The 21,418-nt window shown below is 41.0% G+C and overlaps 1 protein-coding gene across 2 annotated transcripts in view; it reads left to right on the forward strand.

The window, feature by feature from the left end:
- Positions 1–20,199: 20,199 nt before the first annotated feature.
- The window catches only part of LOC149142095 (putative casein kinase II subunit beta-4), a 168,218-nt gene continuing 166,999 nt past the window's right edge, over positions 20,200–21,418 (forward strand). Inside the window, exons 1-2 of one of the 2 annotated variants that reach the window (XM_089449231.1) lie at positions 20,200–20,345; positions 20,486–20,747. In XM_089449231.1, coding sequence (XP_089305357.1) covers positions 20,543–20,747 — 205 coding nt within the window. In that variant the 5' untranslated portion in view covers positions 20,200–20,345; positions 20,486–20,542. Of the gene's footprint in view, positions 20,346–20,415; positions 20,748–21,418 lie in introns of those variants that run through there. The other variant, XM_089449230.1, reaches the window with a different exon arrangement.

The following is a 21,418-nucleotide window of genomic DNA, read 5'->3' on the forward strand; positions in this document are numbered from 1 at the left end:
CCCCAACTATCTTTATATTATAGTGATTGAATCATGTAGCAATACATAGTACAATACTCCTCACAAGTACTCAGTACTATCTCCACATGCTACACACAATACAGCTCAGATCTGATCTCCTTCGCTGCTTGCCTGCCTCTCCAGCTCAATACCTGCTCAAGAATTGATGAGAATGGTTTACCAAACTCGTATTTGACCTGCAAATAATCACTCACACTGTGTTGGACGTGAGCACAGGCTACAATTCTTGGTATTGGCTAATTCATTGGCATACTCAGTCCCTCTGATTGTGCAAATCATCATGCACAGCTATAGTCACAACTGATAGCAATCTGATCCTCTAACACCTGTCCCTGTTGAACTGAACATGCACTGACATGCAACTGAGTTAACTGATGTATTCTATAGTTGCATTATGAGTTAATAACTTGTGAATTAATTAATAAATAATTCACCCAACTCATCTCTAGTCTATTGATCAGTTAGACTAAATACAACTAGTTTAACAAAGCTAAACTGAACACAACTCCATCAACTGCACCTCCAGTCCACTAAACTCAACTCACTTGAGTTCTAACTGAAGTCCTGCATGCAAATATTAGTCATCCCATAGGTAACCACGTATTTCCTTCTGGGATCTGCATGTACCACATCCGTAGCTCATCCTGAAGTGCTCCAAGAGAATAAGATCAAGTTTATAGTCCAAATATTATTATGAGACAATAATATTTGACTTTTCTATTTTTGACAGCCAGTCTAAAAATAGACTTTGATCACTCACACTGTGATCACTCACACTGTGGTCACCCACACTGTGATCACTCATACTGTGATCACCCACACTGTGATCATCCACACTGTGATAAAAAATAGAACTTACGCCATAATTTGCCTGTGGGCCCACTTAGTGAAGGCGACTCTTTTCACTAAGCTCCATCGTCTTGTTGCATTCACAACAAGCATTTCTTGTTGCACACTTTTCAACACTCCCTCTCAACAAGAAAGGCTTCCTCATAAACCTGATCCTATAACTCTGGAATGTTCTCCATGCAACACATCTGGCCGGTCCACTTGCTCTGTCATCAAAGTCTCTGACTACTATTGCCTTTGTCGACTAAAACTCTGCATCTCTGTGCTCTTCAGTATCTGACTGCTCTAGCCTCTGTCACTTTGATCTCTTACTGCATCCGTGCTGCTACTGGTTCTATCTCCCAGCATTGCATCCGCACTGCACCTCCCAACTGACCACCCTGTTGGGCTAGAAACACCCTCTGACGCTGAAGCTCTACCTGCTAATGACAAGTGCTCCCTCTCTGACATCTGCGCTACTGCAACATCTCCATGCATCTCGCACCATTGCACACCTCTCTGTGCCACCTAGCACTGTGCAAAACACTTGTGCCTCTTGCATTGTTGCAGCTTGCTAGCTATGCGCTGTCCTGGGATTCCCTACATTGTCGCTCTCTCTACCCCTCCATCCGCATCTGTCTCTACCCAATCAATCAGTTCCTGCTACTACACATTTGGGGCTCCCGTAGCAAGGTCTCATCCAAGAGGTTGGGTACCTTAATGATCCTGCCCCTCCTCCTTGGGACGATCACTCTATATCACCCCACCTCCTACCTGGAGGTATGGCTGCATGTGATCCCTCAGCCCACTTGGCTCGAAGTTTCCCCCTACTGGAGGTCTCTGGATGAGTAGATGTCTCTACTCGATCTCCTCTCAACTTCCCCTGTTGTGGCTCCTCCATAACCTCCTAAAGCTGCTGCACCAATCGTGGCTCCTCCACAATCGTCTGAGACTTCTTCTGGCTCTGCATGTTGAGAGGTAATATATGCTCCCTCTCAACCACCAAGTCTCCATGACAACGAAAGCATCGCACTTTCGACTTGTCAACCTTCTTCCCATCATTGGAAGAACAATATTCGGAAAGAGAAACCTTCTCCTTCCCCTTCTTCACCTTACTCGCTAAGGCACAGTTCTCCTCATCATGCTCCGTCTAATCTCCTCCTGCATCAAATCTGACCATAGTCGTTCCCAATTTGGCAGTTTCTCCCTTCCATTCACCGAGTCCTGGTAGCTATGCCAACTCTTAGGAAGGTCAAGGAGTGCTAGACTCACCATCCTCATCTCACAGTCACCCCCACACTTCCCAGCTCATCCTGGCATTGGGTGAACTTCGTGAGATACTAGGGCATGTTGTCTCCATTCTCACACTGAATGTTTCTGAGTTTTGCTCTTGCTTTGGAATTAAATTCGAATTCCACCAGCTCAAAACTCAACCGCTTCCGATCTAGAATTCGTGAGAACAAAGTATTTCTTGTACAGAGATCGACTGTATGGGCATTCACCGGATATCTCACCTTCCAAAAGAAGGATGAATCCATAGGCTACCTGGCCCGATTACAGACTCTGCATGAAGAAATAAAATGTAAACACTTTCTGAATAATAGATCCGATGATCAATCCTCGCTTGATATCCTGTAAAAATCTCTTCTACAAATCAAGCAGCTTCGATACCATGTAGAAATTTTGAATAATATGACACATATTCACAGAGATTATCCTGATTATACACTTATAAGTGGAACATGCATAATACATAACCTCCTCTACGTTGATCATCAATTTACAGAAGCAGAAACATTCACAGGCGTACATAGAAGCATCAATCACACATATCAACACAGTGTTTTCCCGGGGAAAGCATCTCGCTAAAAACCCCAACTATCTGTATATTATAGTGATTGAATCATGTAACAATACATAGTGCAATACTCCTCACAAGTACTCAATACTATCTCCACATGCTACACACAATACAGCTTAGATCTGATCTCCCTCCCTGCTTGCCTGCCTCTCCAGCTCAATACCTGTTCAAGAATTGATGAGAATGGTTTACCAAACTCGTATTTGACCTGCAAATAATCACTCACACTGTGTTGGACGTGAGCACAGGCTACAATTCTTGGTATTGGCCAATTCATTGGCATACTCAATCCCTCTGATTGTGCAAATCATCATGCACAGCTATAGTCACAATTGATAGCAATCTGATCCTCTAACACCTGTCCCTGCTGAACTGAACATGCACTGACATGCAAATGAGTTAACTGATGTATTCTATAGTTGCATTATGAGTTAATAACTTGTGAATTAATTAATAACTAATTCACCCAACTCATCTCTAGTCTATTGATCAGTTAGACTAAATACAACTAGTTTAACAAAGCTAAACTGAACACAACTGCACCTCCAGTCCACTAAACTCAACTCACTTGAGTTCTAACTGAAGTCCTGCATGCAAATATTAGTCATCCCATAGGTAACCACGTATTTCCTTCTGGGATCTGCATGTACCACATCCGTAGCTCATCCTGAAGTGCTCCAAGAGAATAAGATCAAGTTTATAGTCCAAATATTATTATGGGACAATAATATTTGACTTTTCTATTTTTGACAGCCAGTCTAAAAATAGACTTTGATCACTCACACTGTGATCACTCACACTGTGGTCACCCACACTGTGATCACCCACACTGTGATCACCCACACTGTGATCATCCACACTGTGATAAAAAATAGAACTTGTGCCATAATTTGCTTGCGGGCCCACTTAGTGAAGGCGACTCTTTTCACTAAGCTCCATCATCTTGTTGCATTCTCAACAAGCATTTCTTGTTGCACACTTTTCAACAAAGGAAACTCCAAAATATCCTTTTTCGTCATCTAATCCCTCAAGCCCGAAAAAGTATAAAATAATACAAAAGGGATGAATGTTCGGTAATTTTAACAAGCCGAACAAAACAAGTGCTCGATCTTTTTGTGTAATAATCCCTCAGGTCCAAAAAGATTAAAATCTAAAGGAGGGATATCACTTCCAGTCACTTTAACGAGCTGGAGAGGCCAATGGCTCGGCAATCTTTTCATATTTTACGAGTCAATTGAAAAGAGCTTAAAGGAGACTCATTTTTTGAGGAACGAGTGATAGATTCGGGTAGCAGCTGATTCCAGGTAAGGTTTGGAATTTTCCAATCACGGCAGTGTCATAAGGATGGCTAACAAGGTCACTCTTCGCAGTTGTTCCTCAAAAGGGGTAAACAATCAAGTGGAGGTGAATGATCGGCCAATACAGAGTGGAGGTGATGATGAGAACACGACCAAGGCTTCAAAGGTTGATGATAATACATTCACGATGGTTATTTACCGGGGATTGGTTCATTTTTTAATGAGCTTAAACGCTGGGGGAACATTTGCTCATTGCTTATGTTTATTTTTTAACGAGCTTGAATTCCGCGTTAAAACTACTCGATCCAGTCGTATAATAAGGATGTCTCATCTAAGATGCCATTTTTATGGAGCTTGCACCTTACAAACCTTTGCTCCGGATCCTTTCTTTATGCAAGTTAGGAAACGACCAATCCTACGAGTTCAAAGGGTTAGAGGACCTATAAATTTAAAAAATAAATGGTCGCTCATTGCTTGCATGCCAAAAGGTTTGCATGCCCCCAGGTATAGTGAAAAAATTCCAGGTTACCAAAGATTGTTCTATCTGTACCACAGACAAAACACTTCCTCTGCGATGTCTACCGAAATAGACAAAGGTGAGTGGCACAGACGCCTCCACCCACATAACTTTGACGAGGGAATCTTATTCCATCCTAATCCCATTTTCCTAAACGGACGGGTGTGTCAGACTAGTCATATATCCTCCGCGGAAACCTACTCTATACCCAAGGTTTTCCTGCCGAAGAAGACCAGGGTGCATGCCCCCTAGGTTTCAGTCATGTCCTCCGAATCACTCGTGCTCATCAGGAGGACGGACTGGGGATTGATGAGACATTCCTTGCGTGAAAAGACCATTCAGGGTTGGTATATGACTATTTGCTATGTATGAGCCGGGGAATGAAAGCTGGTCTACGAGCTTGACCACTCTTCCTTCGTGCGGAAAACACATTACTCTAAAGAGTGAGGAGACAATGGCTCCCATGCAATAAATATAGTCACGTCCAAGGAGTAGATTATAATCCAGGGGTCCTTGGACTACCATTACGTTCATGTGAACAGTTTTCCTTCTCAATGTTATCGGCACATTGGGAAGGATCCCTTACGGTCAACTGGTTCCTTTGTTAAAGCCTGTTAGATTTCTCATCTCAGGCAAAAGCGATGGTGAACCAAGCGCTTTCCAATCAGTTGAGGAAAGGATACTCACAGAAGCCCCTTCATCTATGATGGTACCGGCCATGACCATTCTATATATTTGAGCAATGATTCGAAATGGTACACTAGCTGGTATACGGGTTCTGTCTAGTAGATTCCAGTCAAAGGAAACAACCAGGTTGCTTGGAGGTGGGACCGAATAGACAGCCGAATATGACTCTCACAAACTTCCTTCTTGCGGTAAAGGAACAGGTAGACTGCCCCCATGTTCATTGGAGTCTGTGCTTACGAAGAGAATTTGAACAGTGTCGTTCTTGTTCTCTTCAGTGACTGTATCATCTGAAGATTGATCCTCTGAAGGCAAGACCGGGTCAACTGCCACCTCGACCTTTTGACTTTCGTTTGGTGTGGATTCAGATGGTTTATCTTCAATGATAGACGCTTTGGCCGACCACAAGGGCGTGTCAGCCGCATTTTCAACTAGTGACGGACTCGGCAAGAGTTTCCTATATCCAGGGGGAAATCGGACGGTCGTCCAAAACTCTTTTAGCTTCGTCTAAGAAGGGACAACGGTGGACGGCGTGATCGCCTTCACACAATTTGCAAGGAAATTTATATTTTCCTTTTTGTCCAGGGGCTTCACTTTCACTATTTGACGATGTACTTCCAACATGATCATCAGAGGTTGATGACACCGGATTGTGCATACAAGGAGACCAGTCCCTTAAGATCCGAGGGATGCAAGGACAATCTCGATGATAGTGGTCTCCTTTGCAAATGACACATGGCGATTTGGGCCTGGATGGTGCAGTGTGTGGATTTTCGCTAGACGATGCCAGGTTGCCCCTTTTCGCCTTTGGCTCCTTCTTCTTCTTTTCCTTCTTCTTCTCAGTTACTTGATTTTTGGCTTTACCAGCTTCATCGAGCGAAGAGGGAGGAGAGGAAGAATTGGATGAAGTAGAGGGTTGGGGGGTGACTCTGGTATCGTTTAGTTGCTGACTTGATTGTTCAGGAATCACGGTGTTCTGAACAATAGAAGTTGAGAAGAGCCATACGGGCAAGTCGATTGTCAATCCTGGAAGAGACAATGTGGCCATATGGGGTGCACCAACATCTTCCCAAGAGGAGAAGGGACTAGGATTTCCTCCAAGGGGAACTCCTTGGTTGGTGGACTCCATTTTTCTCAACCTAAGACCAACGTAGGAAAGGTGATGTTTATTCCAATTAAAATAAATTTTAGACGCTTTGACACAACTTGCTTTTTCAATTTTTAAGAGTCGAGGAAAAACAAAAGATGACTCTAGTCGCCTTCAATTTTTAATGAGCCTGAAGTGACAAGTGCTCAGATGGAACTTTTCCGTTAAGGAGTCTAAAAAGGAACGAAAGGGACTACTCTGGAAATCTAGACAGAGGGATTACCAAACCAATCGCAAAACTGCAGAATACTTTTTATGGTACGGCAGTTAATCTTCCCGAATGTTATGTTCAGTGCATTGCGATCGATAGGGCGGCAGACACAACTTCCTATGGATAAAGGATAAAGCCTATTGTGGTCTCCCAAAATATACTCGACGGTACGTGGGAGCACAAGTCTGTACTGGCACTTGTCGTCTCAAAGTGGAGGAATCACCCAACCAACAGTGAAAACAACAGTTACCAGGCTTTACGACGCCGGAATACGTCTCTAGCCTAGACTTCTAGATGTTGTGCGTTAAGTTCCAAAGCGTTTTTACATTCATTAAATTTATTTTAAAGTTGATCTTGCTTAAGAAATTTGCCTTTCAGGTTCACCGCGTGATGTAGATGTACAATTCCTAAAATGCAATCTAAGATGATAAACATTCGTTTAATCTTCTTTTTGCAATGAAAATCCTAGCTACTAAGGAAAGAGAGATGGTGTTCTTTCAACAAAGAGCAGAGAGCACACACTATATGCACTTGTCCTAAATCAAACCAACAAACAGTCTAAATGCAAATGCACATGCATGTATTTGTTTTCATCCTTCTTAATGTGTGAATGATAAAAAGAAAGCTAAGCGCAAATCTAAATTATTTTTCAAAGCGACATTACTAACAATTTTCTTTTCAAGACAAAATGAGGACAATGACGACACTTTGCTATTTGGAATTGAAAACTTGCTTTCGGCACTTGAAAAGCTACTAATTCAAATCAAATACAAGAGTAACAGTGTAATCGACCATCAAGAACAATCAGATTCTCTTCTATGACTGAAAACGACACTTGCGACACTTTCAAATCAAGAAACGACAGTTCAATTATGCTACTTCTTTGTAAAAGAGAACTGAAAATGACTCAAAATACATAAAAACATTTACAGTTCTTTGCACAATGGAGGCGGAATAACGGTAAGGAAGGGGGTTCCCAACAGAGGTATACTGACTACAGACAACAAAACTCCTGAATAGAGCTGAAAAGAGTGAACACAGAAGCCAAAATCTAAGAGCAGAAGAGGTCTGATCAACGCACCTGTAGCACAGGGAAACTGAAATGCAACGCACCTACTACACTCGGGAAGTGCGATGCATTCAGGTTTCAAAGAAGACACAGTGCGATGGACTAGGGACGAGACTTTAGCTGGGTTCCGGGTCACAGTTTGCAGCTCAGTTTAGGGATTTAGGCCAAGCAAGTGGTAATCAGTAAATCAATCACAGGGGTAGATCTAAGGAGGCTACTAGAGCCACCACAAGGGCAATTAGAGAGCTCGTAAATCAATTGTTTAATTCATAAATAAAACCCGAAGATAGACTGAAGCAGCATTGATCTACTTTGCACTTGCATAGCAAATGCAGTTCGAAGGCTAGCTGGCTTGACTTCAGGCTCCGTCTGTAAGTTTATAAAGTAAACAAATGTAGATAAACAAACAATCTATTCGCTCCCCATCGGAGTCACCATTTTGTTATAGGGAAAACTAGTGTCTATGCAAAGCTGCTAGTCCCACTAAGGCTGGTAGCTACCTTAGAAACAAACAAACTAAAAACTACTTTCCTTTTCCTTTATGAGAAATAGATAAGAGGGGAATAAGGAGACCAACCTTCGTCTTGCGCTTGGTTCCTTGCTCGATTCCTCTCCCTTCTGATAGGTCTCCGCCACTCGCTTCCTCGTCTACCCAGCTTCAAAGAGCACTTGTAGAATCAAAGCAGCATAACACTATCCAAGAACATAGATCTATTATCATAAACAATATAGGACCAGATATACATTGACCACACAAATGCATATAACATCAATCATACAAGAATGTGGAGGAAAACTTGAATAGCTTTATTGATAATCAAGAAAGAGAAAAGAGGATTACAACCAATTGTTCTGACCCCAGCATCATCCTCTCAGCAAGAAAGCCCTTCTTCACCTCATGAAAAGCTTAGATCACCCAACACTATGATATTGCAGCAAGAAACCAACATCACTTACTTACACGATACAAAATTCCAGCCTCTGGATCTCTGGGATGAGGGATCCATATATAGATGTTTGCAAGGGAGGTGAGTCAGCTTCTGAGATTTGATTAGGGTCCTCTCTCTGATAGTTCTTGATTCCACTTGGAGATTGATGATCTCTTACTCATCCCTGGGCGAATGCAGAGAGGCAAGTGTCACAGGAGAAGTTTCTGGAAGATTCCATGGTCCTCCACCTTGCGGATTGACCCTGCCATTTGTCCACTCTCACCCATCGCACCCCATAGAAGGGCTTTTCAACATGCATCGCACCTACTGTGTGTATTCAGGTGGGATGCAACACACTTTGACCATGGAGTAGTTGAAATGGTCCAGTTTTGACCAGTTCTGAGTAGTTTTTCATGGAGAACTTCTGGGAGATGCTGTAATCAGTTGGCCTTGTTCTTCTAAGGGTTGGAACAACACCTTTAGGGACTTAGGAGCCCTTGGTTTATGGACATTTATGATTGGGGTTGCAGTGCCCAAAAATGTTTATAACACAGACCATAGGAAGGTTCTTTGAATGTTTCTTATTTTTTGGAGAACACCTTTGGGATCTAGAAGGATGGAGAACATATACTGAGGAATGGCTTATAGGACAGCCTTAGTCAGGACAAGCTGACTAGCGAGGTCAAGGATCCTATTAGTCCAGTGATTACTTCATTCTTCTAGGTTGGAAAACAGTTTCTCCCAGTGGAGCTTTTGCCAGGGTTTATCAGTGAGAGGGATCCCGAGATACTTAGAGGGAAGACTTTGCCTTATGAACCTAAGAATAACAGTAAGATTTTTCTGAATTGCTAAGTGAGTATTGAAAACGAAAATGGAGGACTTATCCAAATTAAGGTCCATACCTGTTGCTTGACTGAAGAGATTAAGGATTGTTTTGAAACCTTGGGCTTCCCGAATTGTTGGAGTTCCATGGAGCATGGTATCGTCCACAAATTGTTGATGGGTAGTGGCTCGGCAAGGTGGCAGGGGTTGGAGGCCCTGGATAAAGTTTCTTTCCTTTGCAGTTTTAATGATGTGACTCAGGCCTTCCATCGATATGACAAAAAGAAAAGGGGAAATGGGATCCCCTTGGCGAATGCCTCTAGAGGGGGCAAAGGGGAGGGTGGGAGCTCCATTGACTAGAATAGAAAAGTTGGGGGATTTGACTAAGGCTAGAATCCAATTGATCCAGCGTTGTGCAAACCCGAAGGCTTCCAGAATGGCTTCGAGATACTTCCAATTGACCTTATCATAGGCTTTTGAGAGATCCAACTGAATGATCATGCCTGCTTTTTTCTGGGATTGAAGAATGTGAACCATTTCCTGTGCTAGCAGGATATTATCCATGATCTATTTGCCTTCCACGTAGCTAGATTGCTCCTCTAAGATTATCAAAGGAAGAATTGGCTTCAGTCTGTTGGCCATTACTTTGGAGATAATCTTATAAAGAACATTGCACAAAGCAATTGGCCTAAATTTCGAAGGGGTACAAGCTGCCTCCTCTTTGGGAATAAGGGCGATGAAGGTGGAATTGAGGGATTTGAGGATGGAGGAAGATTTTCGGGAGTCTTCCACCACCTCCCACACTTCTAGCCACACAATTTCCCAGCAAGCTTTGAAAAAATCAATGGTGAAGCCATCTGGCCCTGGTGCCTTTCCATTAGGCATCTCTTTCACTGCTTCTTCCACCTCCTCCATGGTGACAGGGCGGTCTAAGGATTTATTCTGATCTTCAGTTATTAACCTTGGTATGGAAGACATGACTTCCCTAATAGCCTCTTCCCTATTAGTGTCTGGTTCCGTTGCTATATGGCTAAAGTGATCAGTGAGGATGGAGGAAATGTCCTGATGAGAGTGGAGGGGAGTGCCTTGTTCATCCTTCAACCGAGTGATTTTGTTGGTGCACCTGTAATCTATAGCCGAACGATGGAAGAACTTGGTGTTTTTCTCCCCTTCTTTGAGCCATTGTATGTGAGACTTTTGTCTCCATAATATTTCCTCCTGCTGGCATCTTTCATTCCATTTCTGCATGAGGACTTGCTCTGTGCTAATGGAATCCTGGGTGATGTCCCCTTTGAGCCATTCTGTGTGGATCTGTGCCATTTGTTCCTCCAGGGCCTGTTTGTCTTTGAAGATATTCTCGAAGACCTCTTGGTTCCAGGACCTAAGCTGAGCTTTGAGGTGCTTTAATCTGGCTTGGAACCGGTACATTTTGGTGCCTCTGGTGTCCAGTGGCTCGTGCCACCAATGTTTGATTTTAGAAATGAATTCTAGATGGCCCAACCAAAATTTCTCAAACCTGAAAGGTCTGTTTTTCGGAGTGCCGAGGATGGTTGCATCCAGGGTGATGGACCATTGATCAGAGCCTCCACAAGGAATAATGGTCGATTCTACAATGACCCCCTCAAGAGGATGGCTTCTGTTATAAGAAAACGATAAAGTCTGGAGGCAATATGCCTTTCTCCTCCTCTTTTGTTATTCCAGGTGTGTAACCCATTTTTGGGGAGGATATCAACAAAATTTGCTGTTATGATGAAGCTATTGAAAGCCCCTGCATCTCTATTAAGAGTTCTTACCCCTCCTTTATTTTCTGTCAATGAGGTAATCATGTTGAAATCTCCTCCATAGATAGCTTTAGCAATGGAATGTCTGCGTTGCATCTTGGAGAGGCGATCTAGCATCAATAGTTTATCCTCTAGTCTTTGGGGGCTGTAGATATTAGTACACAGGTATGTATTGGATTCCCCTATGATTTGCATTTCCAAGGAGATATATGATCTAGAAGCCTCTGCATTTATGAAGATGAAGGGAATGGGGATTCCAGAAAGTGGCCAGACCTCCCTCCATTCCGTTCCCTTCCACTTTCGTGTATTCCATTCTTTTTCCTAAATTTCTGCTTATTCCTTTCATTCTCTGGCTGGAGCATTTGGTTTCTTGTAAAAAAATCATGTCAGGATTTTCATTTTTGACTTTCTTTCTCAGAAGTCTTTGTTTCCTTTGGTTGTTTAGCCCTCTAGCATTCCATGAAAGAATCTTCATAATTAACAAGGTTTAAGAGGAGAACGTGAAAGCCTTAAGGGCTTTCATCTTACTTGAGTTGAGGAGCATCTGACCTAGCTCTTGTAGTGCTTCATTGTTTGTTCGTCAGCCTCTCTTTTTCCTGTGTTTGGCATTGTTGTTTGTTTGATGTAACCCTTGGGCCTTGACGCCCAAACCCTTTGTGGTGCCAAAGCCTCTTTTTTTCCCTTTTAGTTCTGCATCTTGCCTTGCTAGGAAGAGAAAATTTACTCTGGCTACTTCCTCCTCTGGGATATGTTCCATTCCTTTTTGCTTCCATTGCTCTACCATGGTATTGAGATCCATGCCCTCCCTCTCTAGTATGTCACTGAGTTCCATATCCTCTATTCCTATTTCACTGGCGGTCATTTCTGCATCACCTTCTAAGTCTTTTGCCAACTCATGACCTTGTAGGATCTCATTTGTCAGATCTGGATTGGGATCTTGGGCTTCCTGTGAAGGAGCATCCTGGATTTCCTGCGTTAGGTCTGGTGCTTGGGGGATTTCAGCTGAGACTATTCTGGACCCAAGAACTTCAAAGGCATTGATAGTACCTTTGATGGAGGTGCTTGTTTTGGGTTGGTTTTTCCGATTGGCTCGTTGTCTCCCATTTGGATGAGAAAAACCTTCCTGATCCTTGCCTGTGTTTTCTTTGGCTTTCTTGGTTAGCTTATTCATTGGGCATTCCCTAAACAGGCATCCATGTTCATGGCACTTCCGGCATCGAAAGGGATTTTTTTCATAATCTATGGCTTGAAAGAAGACTTCATCTCTAAATTCTAGCCATAGACCTTTATGTAGTGCACCTGAAACATCCATTTTGTTAGGCCCCTATACTACTAGTGTAACCCTTTATTGTTATTAGTACAACCCCCTTATTATATTGTTGTACCCATGTAGTCCCCTTATTGTTATTATTGTGCCCCATAGAAGCCCACTATTGTTATTATTGTGCCCTTACATTATTATTGTTATGTCGACTTTGATTATATTATGACCCCTTAGACTCCTATATATAGAAAGGAAGTCTTGTCATTTGTATCATCCAAGAATTGTTCATTTGTGCAATGTAAAGGAGGTTGCCCCCTCAAAGAGACCTATTTCTAAGGCGTTGATCTATCTTTTCTATATTTTTTGTGAGCTGGTTTCATAACATTTGGTATCAAAGCTTTGGATTCTAGGGTTTTGCTACTCCAAATAGGTCATCGTGGCATTTTCGCTATCATATATATATATATATATATATATATATATATAGATATATATATATATATATATATTATTTTTATTTATTTATTTATTTTTTTTTTATTTTTTTTATTTTTATTTTTTTATTTTATTTTTATTTTTATTATTTTTATTTTATTTTTTTATTTTTTTCTGCGATGTTTCAGAAGCAAAAAACAAAACCCATTCGAGAGAAAATCACGTTGAACCTCAAGTCCGAATTTCAGAGCTTTTTGCGCTATATTTACGGAGATATGATCTGAGGAAGTTGGTCTTTTTGCAGACTCCTGAATTACATTCCAAACAGGTGACTTTGGGAAAATCGCCATAACTTTTGTTTTGAGCATCATATTGAAATTTTGTAAGAAGTTATAGAAAGAGGACGGACTGTAGTTTCCTGTGTATATTTTTTAGATCCTAAGGTTAACACAGTGACACTTGGCACTTCATACAAGTTCGCTCTTCTGAAAAGGTATATAATTAGGTCATCTTGGGAGATTGTGCATAACTCTTTCTTGGAGAATCTAAATTCGATCAGACTAGTGGCATTGGAAAGAGGACACAGAGGGCTACCACAGGGCGCAATTTCAGAATTAGAAGATCCAAAATTATAGAGTTACACTCGTTTCAAGATCGAGCTCATAAAATCAAGAAAAAGCGTGATGAGGAAGTTTGATGGCAAGGATCCGGTAAATTGGATACTTCATATGGAGCAATATTTTGATCTACATGGTGTACCACTGTTACAAAAGGTATTTATTGCATCTTCATATTTAGAATCAGATCAGTTTTTATGGCATAAAGGGCTTTGTTCTCGTAAACAACTTGTTACATGGTCAATTTTCATGGAGAAAATGATAGCACATTATGAGGATGCAAAGAGCAACACCACAACAATTGGAAAGAGAAAAAAGGCTTTGTTAGAAAGTGGAAAGTGAGATTATGGCAACAAGGAAGTCTACCCCTCACAACTATAATAATGGAAGTGTTGTTTCTCCTAACCTTCCACAACCTACAAGGGTTACACCACAACAATTGGAAGAAAAAAGAAAAAAAGGGCTTTGTTACAATTGTGATAGCAAATGCACTAAAGGTCATAAGTGTGATGAGAAGAAACTATTTTACATAGAGTATGAAGAGGAGGAAGAAAAGGATCAAGAAACATCAAAAGAAGAGGATATGCGCCAGGAACCAACCCTAGAGAAAGAAGAAATGAATCTGACCATATCTTGTAAAGCATTGGCAAGAATTACCACTCCTCAAACTCTCGAGATAGAAGGACATATCAAGAAGAAAAAAGTTCAAGAAATGAAAGATCGCATTGAGAAAGAAGAAATGAATCCAACCATATCTTGTAATGCATTGGCCAGAATTACCACTCCTCAAACTATCAAGATAGAAGGACATATCAAGAAGAAAAATGTTCAAGAAGTGAAAGATCACATCGAGCATTAAGAAATGAATCCGACCATATCTTGTAAAACATTGGAAGAAATTACCACTTCCCAAACTCTCAAGATAGAAGGACATATCAAGAAGAAGAAGGTTCAAATAGTGAAATGTCAGGAAGAAAAGTATCAAGAAACATCAAAAGAAAAGGATACTCACCAGGAACCAACCCCAGAGAAAGAGGAAATGAATCTGACCATATCTTGTAATGCATTCGTCGGAATTACCACTCCTCAAACTGTAAAGATAGAAGGACATGTCAAGAAGAAAAAGGTAATATTGTTGATTGATTCGGGTAGTACCCATAATTTTATTAATTGTAATATAGCCAAGGACTTGAATTGCTTCCTAGATCCAGCACCAGAGTGTCAAGTGACGGTTGTAAGTGGAGGAACCATAAATTGCTCTGGAAAGTGCCATAATATCAAGCTTTCCATGGGATAATATATATTTAATAGCCCAATGTTTTCCGTTCCAATGGGTGGTACTGATGTTGTACTAGGAGTCCAATGGCTACAATCCTTGGGTACAATAGCTTTTAATTTTCAAGAACTTTTTATGAAATTTTCTTTAGAAGGAAAGGAAGTTGAATTAAGGGGTATCACAGGGAAACCATGAAAGGTAATCAACTCTGACGGAATGACAAAGCTTCTAAAGAAAGAACAACGAGGAGTAATTGCACAATTATGTTCGCTAACTATGCGCACATCGAAATCATGTATTTCTCTAGATCTCCAAAAAATCTTGGACAATCATTCCAAGGTATTTGAGACTCCCAAAGGTCTCCCATGTATTCAAGATCATGATCATGCTATTCATTTTATTCCAGGATGTGTTCCTCCAAACGTCAAGCCTTATAGATATCCATATGCCCAAAGGAGTGAAATTGAACATATGGTTGCAGAAATGGTAGAGGTTGGTACAATTATCCAACCAAATTTGATAAACAAAGGAAGGTATGAATGGAAGAATGGCGAAGTAGGGTGGGAACTCATTCAAAAGTTGTCGAATATCCCAGTTCCAACAATATTGCCAGAACTTGACAAGGAAGGAAAAAGCATATTGGAACCTGAAGCATTTACAGAACCGAGAAGTCGACAGCTACGAAATCGATCAATTTCAAAGCATCTCATCAAGTGGAAGAACTTACCTGTTGAAGATTTCACATGGAAGGACAAGAATTTTATACAGAAGCATCAAGAACTACTCAAGCATTGAGGACAACACTTTTTGAAGGAGAGGGGCATGTTAGGCCCCTATACTACTAGTGTAACCCCTTATTGTTATTAGTACAACCCCCTTATTATATTGTTGTACCCATATAGTCCCCATATTGTTATTATTGTGCCCCATAGAAGCCCACTATTGTTATTATTGTGCCCTTACATTATTATTGTTTTGTCGGCTTTGATTATATTATGACCCCTTAGACTCTTATATATAGAAAGGAGGTCTTGTCATTTGTTTCATCCAAGAATTGTTCATTTGTGTAATGTAAAGGAGGTTGCCCCCTCAAAGAGGCCTATTTCTAAGGCGTTGATCTATCTTTTCTATCTTTTTGTGAGTTGGTCTCATGACACATTTCAACACATATTCTTGCACAAGAGGTATACGTTTTTTGCAGGGTAGCCTCCGAGGCTTGGATGAAGGTTCCCAGTTTGTTGCCTATTTGTTCCAGCGCTGCAAGTCTCCAGTAATCAATGGGGAGAGAGAATAGGCGAATCCAAACCGGTACATGTGTGAATGTTTCCTGTTCTGGTGCAAAGTTGGGTTTCCAGGGTCTCATATAGAGGCCTGCTGAGGCATAGAAATATGATCCTCCATCAAAAATGTGATCCCTGTCTTCTAGGTTTGCAAAGACTACAGTGAAGAACCCTTTGGCCCCCAGGTGTAACTTGACATCTCCCTTAGGCTTCCATTGTTGCTTGATCCAGAAGTAGAGGGCTTTTTCCGTAGGCCAGAAGCCCATGAACTTACAGATCATCGCATGTATTGACATATGGTCCCTGTAAGCTTGCATTTCAAGGTTGGTGATAACAACCTGCAGACTTTCTGTCATTTTGGGCTTACAGCACCCTAGGTCCTCCTATTTTCTCGTCGCTGTGGTAGATCCCTCCAGATCTGTGCCTTGCTGGGGGAGGGCCTCAGTTCCCACAATTTTTTTGTTTCTTCCTTCTGCTTCTTGTGGTTCCTGCTTGGGACTGGGGTTCCTGTTGTCTTTTCCTTCCAGAATCTTGATTTCATTGGTCCATTTTTGACTTTGGGTTTCCTTGGTTTGCCCACCAACCTTTTTCTTCTTGCTTAGCTCATCTTTTCCTGCATTTTCAGATCCAGAGATCTGCACCCCTTCCAGTGGGGTCTTTCCTTTATCCATCATTACTTGCTTGTATGAAGGGGCCCCATTAGTCCCCGCTTGCCTCATCTGTTGGGCCAGGGCAAGCCCATGCCTCCGAAGCTCTGTGAACAGGGCACTGCCCTCTGCTAGAGTTTGTGACAGTAATCAGAATGCAGTTCGAAACCCTTGCTCATGTCACTCGTTCACCCCCCTTCTCTGATTTTAAACTTAAAACTACCATAAATAAACAAATATCTCATACTTTTGAGGATTTTATGGAATTAATTATATCTAAGTTTTAAAGATTTGCAAATGTGCGAGTGGACACAGATCAATAAGGGATGATAAGCTTAGAATAATGAGGATGATAAGCTTAGTTTAGAATAATCGGAACGCTAGTCCATTATGATCCTCAATATTCTAAATTGTCTTGTATTATTCCCACTATCCTCAGCTTGTCATCGCCTTTTGATACTTTGCTCATCATGAGGATGACAAGCTCAGATTGGTAGGGATCACACTTAACACTCCCACTATTTTAAATTTAGAATAGGGGATACTCATTTACTATTATTTGTTTAGAATAGTGGTAGTGTCCATTTGATCCCCACCATTCCAAGCTTCTTAAAATAATGGCTGTCCACTATGATGTCCATTATTTTAAGCTTGTCATTTTGTGATGATGGGTGAAACATTTACTTGAAATGCGTGAAAATATAAACATGATTTATTTCTCATTTTTTTTTTCACAATTATGAGTAAATGAAAACTCAATTCTCAAATATTTAAGATATCTTGTATTTAAATTCAACATTTTTATTTTTTATTTTTTTGTACCTCAACTATTTCTATTTATCACATCAAAAGGCAACGTAGCTATGGTTGATGAACACCGATAGGCCCAATATCATTGAAGCAAAATTGAATCATCCTACAATCAAGGGACCTTTCTTCAATTTGTTTTCTTTTTTCACATCAATGATCTCTTCCCACTCTCATCGCTACATGCAAACCTTTGGTTAACACTTGAATCTAGTTTATGTGCGTAGAGATTGATGTCGGTTCATGTATATACAAAAAGTAATGGAAAAATTGAAATGTCCTAGATCGTGCATATTATTCTCTTTAAACATGGCAGAAACTTCGTCCAAACAAATTATACATGGTACTCATAAAACCCTTGTGTGAGTTTAATACTCTTACAAGTCAACGTTGGATGATGGAGATTAAAAAGGAGAACCATGATTGAAGACAATGTTGCAAACATCCCAATAACAATTTATCACAAAATAACGATTTTTTGGCCTAGATGATATTTGCCGATTTTTACCTATGTTTTGGAGGTTTTGTTGTTGTTGTTTATATATATATATATATATTTTCATTATTCCATCAAATTACATCATTTCAAGGCATCTCTCAAAATCCAGTTGGTCTCACTCCCATTGGATTTTTGGCCAACATGTACATTCCCAAATACATAGGGAATTGCCAAAGCGGCTACAATAGACATACATTAACCAACAACCATTTTTTTTTGTAAGCTTGGTAGGACTACATTTTCATCATGTCTAATATATCACCCCGATCGGGGCAAGGAATTGAACCAGTGACTTCACATCAAGGAGTGCCTTAACAAAGCACCCAACCACCGTCTATTCAAGACTCCATGGACCATTAACCAACAACCATTGCCAAAATACTAACAAGATAAAAAAGCAACCAACACTCATCATACATCATTAGAGTTTTTCGGGACAAGATGATGACGAATCAAGGGATGGCGGGGGTTTAAATTCATAATGGACATGACCCTCCATGTGTTTCGGCTGAGATTTCAACATGTCTAGCTGCTGTTGGATGCGTCGTTGTCCTTGCCATAAATTGACCAATTGGTTGTGCATCTCCCAAAGATTGCATTGGAGGTGCTTCATGGAGTCAAGGATATCACTATGGTCATCTTAATAAGACCAATTGAGCTGGTCTAGCGTGCTGTGCATCTGCCGAAGAGTGTTCACACTATCAATTATAAAGGGGGCATTTTCCACCATAGGGAGGGAATGGGGGGACAAAGGATCCACTATTTTTCCTTGTCCCCGCCCTTGTTGTTGTTGATGCCACCTTTGAACCCTACGCATTTCCAACCCATGGTGTGCCCTCCCATTATGAGTATCCTTGTTGCGTGCCCTACCATTATGTGCATCCATGTTCTCATTCTTTCCTGTAGTCGCAAAATCCTCCACAAACTCTTTGTTAATGCACCCTTTGGGTTTGGTGAGTAGACAATGAAGAATCCTTAAACAACATAATACCACAACCACCTCTGGCTTCTTATGTCTATAGAGAGGATTGCTACGAGGTTCCCTGGTCACCATAGATCTAAGTAGGGAGGGCCGCCTCACACTAACCTAATCTATACAAGCCAACTCGACCCCAAAGGAGATAAAACCCAACCCACCTGCCACTTCACATAGAAAAAGGAACCAACAAATTTGAGGATGAGAAGAACTATAATTAGCAAAATGAAACTACTAAAAGAACTCCCAAACCCATTACCAATTCGAGTGCAACTTTACCCATAATAACTAGGCTTCCTCCCGCGTTTATTGTGCAACCACCCACATGACCAATTAAACACCCAACTCAGGATCTCTAGAACCCTCCACCTCACCAAAGTAGATAGAGAAGGGAAACTAAAATTGTTTTCTTTGAACAAGACCGCTAATTCAACACACCCAACATTATAGGTATCACACAAGATGAAAAGAGTTTGTGCAAAAACAAACATAGAGCTATAATTTTTATGCCTGCTATGAATTACCCATAGGTGCTTCAAGAACAGACCATACGCATCTGGAACCTCAATATGTCTTCATTGACCCGCCACTTGTCTCCCTTTGCTCACCACTTTGTTGCATCACAATCTAGGTAGAGCCACCTGTGTGCTCAAAGTGTAAAGACCTAGACCCTTCCATGTATCCCTTGTCGACCCAAAGTGTAGACATTAGCATTGGCTCCTCGAGCTCTCCACACTAAATAATACATAGGCAAACCAAAACGACATTCCTTCCTCTAAATGCCTCTAGATACGCAACCACCGTCCTTTCAACCACCGACCTCGCGTCTAGTACAATAATGATGCAACGAAGGTTAATGCCATTAATTTAATTGCCTTTCACTGATAAAGCACTGAGTCCTCACCTGAAGCTGCATGCCAACCACCTACCGTCAAGGATCTTACGTTATGGCAAAATCAAGGCATAGGTTAGCGAGTCCTCGGCACACGCCTCAATATTCCATATTGTCACCCCATCAGAGTATATTTTAGTGGTATCTTAATTTTACCGACATTTACCAATTTTTAATGATATTTTCTTGATTTTCATGATTTTTTTGGTTTTGGAGAAACTTACAAATTTTATCAAAATGTCTATATTTGCAACCTTGATTAAAGATATACCCGCCATTCAATCTAAAATCCCCAATCGAATACCAATACATACCATGCCACCTAAGTAATTACTTGTCCACTACGGAAGTAATTATTTGTCTTTCACCATTCTCTAAAATCTTACATTAATATTTTTTAAGAGAGTAATGATAGTACATTACTGCTAAAATGCAGATAGCTCGGGCGTAGGGGTGGTGAATAAACCCTAGAGTGGCGCACCAGGTTAGGAATCAATACCGCGGCAGTTTAAAAAACTAGGAATACCATGCCTTTTTATTTTATATATGCATATAGAAATATAAAGGCAGATAAATAATTAGAGGAAAGAAGTACGCTTATTTGTTCAATCATTCAATTTACAGGGACGCAGGGAACAAACGGACGGACGAGGGTTGAAAGGGGTTTGGCAAAAAAGAAATATGTTGAAAAACAAGGGGTCCATGCGAGGTGGAGGATCAGGGGCAAGATATGGGTTAAATACAGGTGATTTTAATACCAAATCTCTGAAATCTCCGGTGACTCTGGAGCGATCCCCCACTTATGGTTCCAAAAAACGTTCAGAGAATGCCTCTACATCTACTCCCAAGGGGAAGGACCCCAAGTTCGCTCTTCACTCTCCACCAGGTCATTCTTTCTATTCTCTGTTTATTTTGTTTGTTTGGTAGAATAATCTACCTATTTTTTAAATTAAATTGTTCATAGGTTTAATATGTGAGCTGCTGAGATTCGAACGGATGAAGTAGTGCAAAGTCGAGATTTTGTAGTTACAGAAGCAATTCCAAGACGCCACCTGAACACACCACACAACGCATCCAACATACGAGAGGGGATGCTGAGTTAGCAAAGCATACTCACCCCAAAACCAATCCATTATTATGGCGTCTCCAAGCTTCTCCCAGAAGGACATTAACTTTGATGCCCACAAATGTTTGCTTTGTTTGATTTAGGTGTCTATTCAGTTGTATGATATATTTCCATGGCTTAGGTATTTCTGTTCTGGAGGAGGTGAAGGCTGAACAAGTGAGCATGCTCACCACATGACCAGTATGCCATTATTTTAGTAGGAGACACGACTCCTTTGTGGCTGCCCTTATTGGGACATCAACTTTGATGTTTGCGAACCTCGTCTTTGTTTGATTTAGCTGTATATTTGGTTGTGTGATATTCCATGGTTTTGATTTAGCTGTATATTTGGTTGTGTGATATTCCATGGTTTTGATTTAGCTGTATATTTGGTTGTGTGATATTCCATGGCTCAGGCATATTGGTTGTGAATGGGTGGAAGGCTGAGCGAG

Source organism: Pinus tabuliformis, chromosome X (assembly GCF_031772625.1).
Source record: "Pinus tabuliformis cultivar Carrire ecotype Pingquan chromosome X, CPIR1, whole genome shotgun sequence".
Taxonomy (NCBI): Eukaryota; Viridiplantae; Streptophyta; class Pinopsida; order Pinales; family Pinaceae; genus Pinus; species Pinus tabuliformis.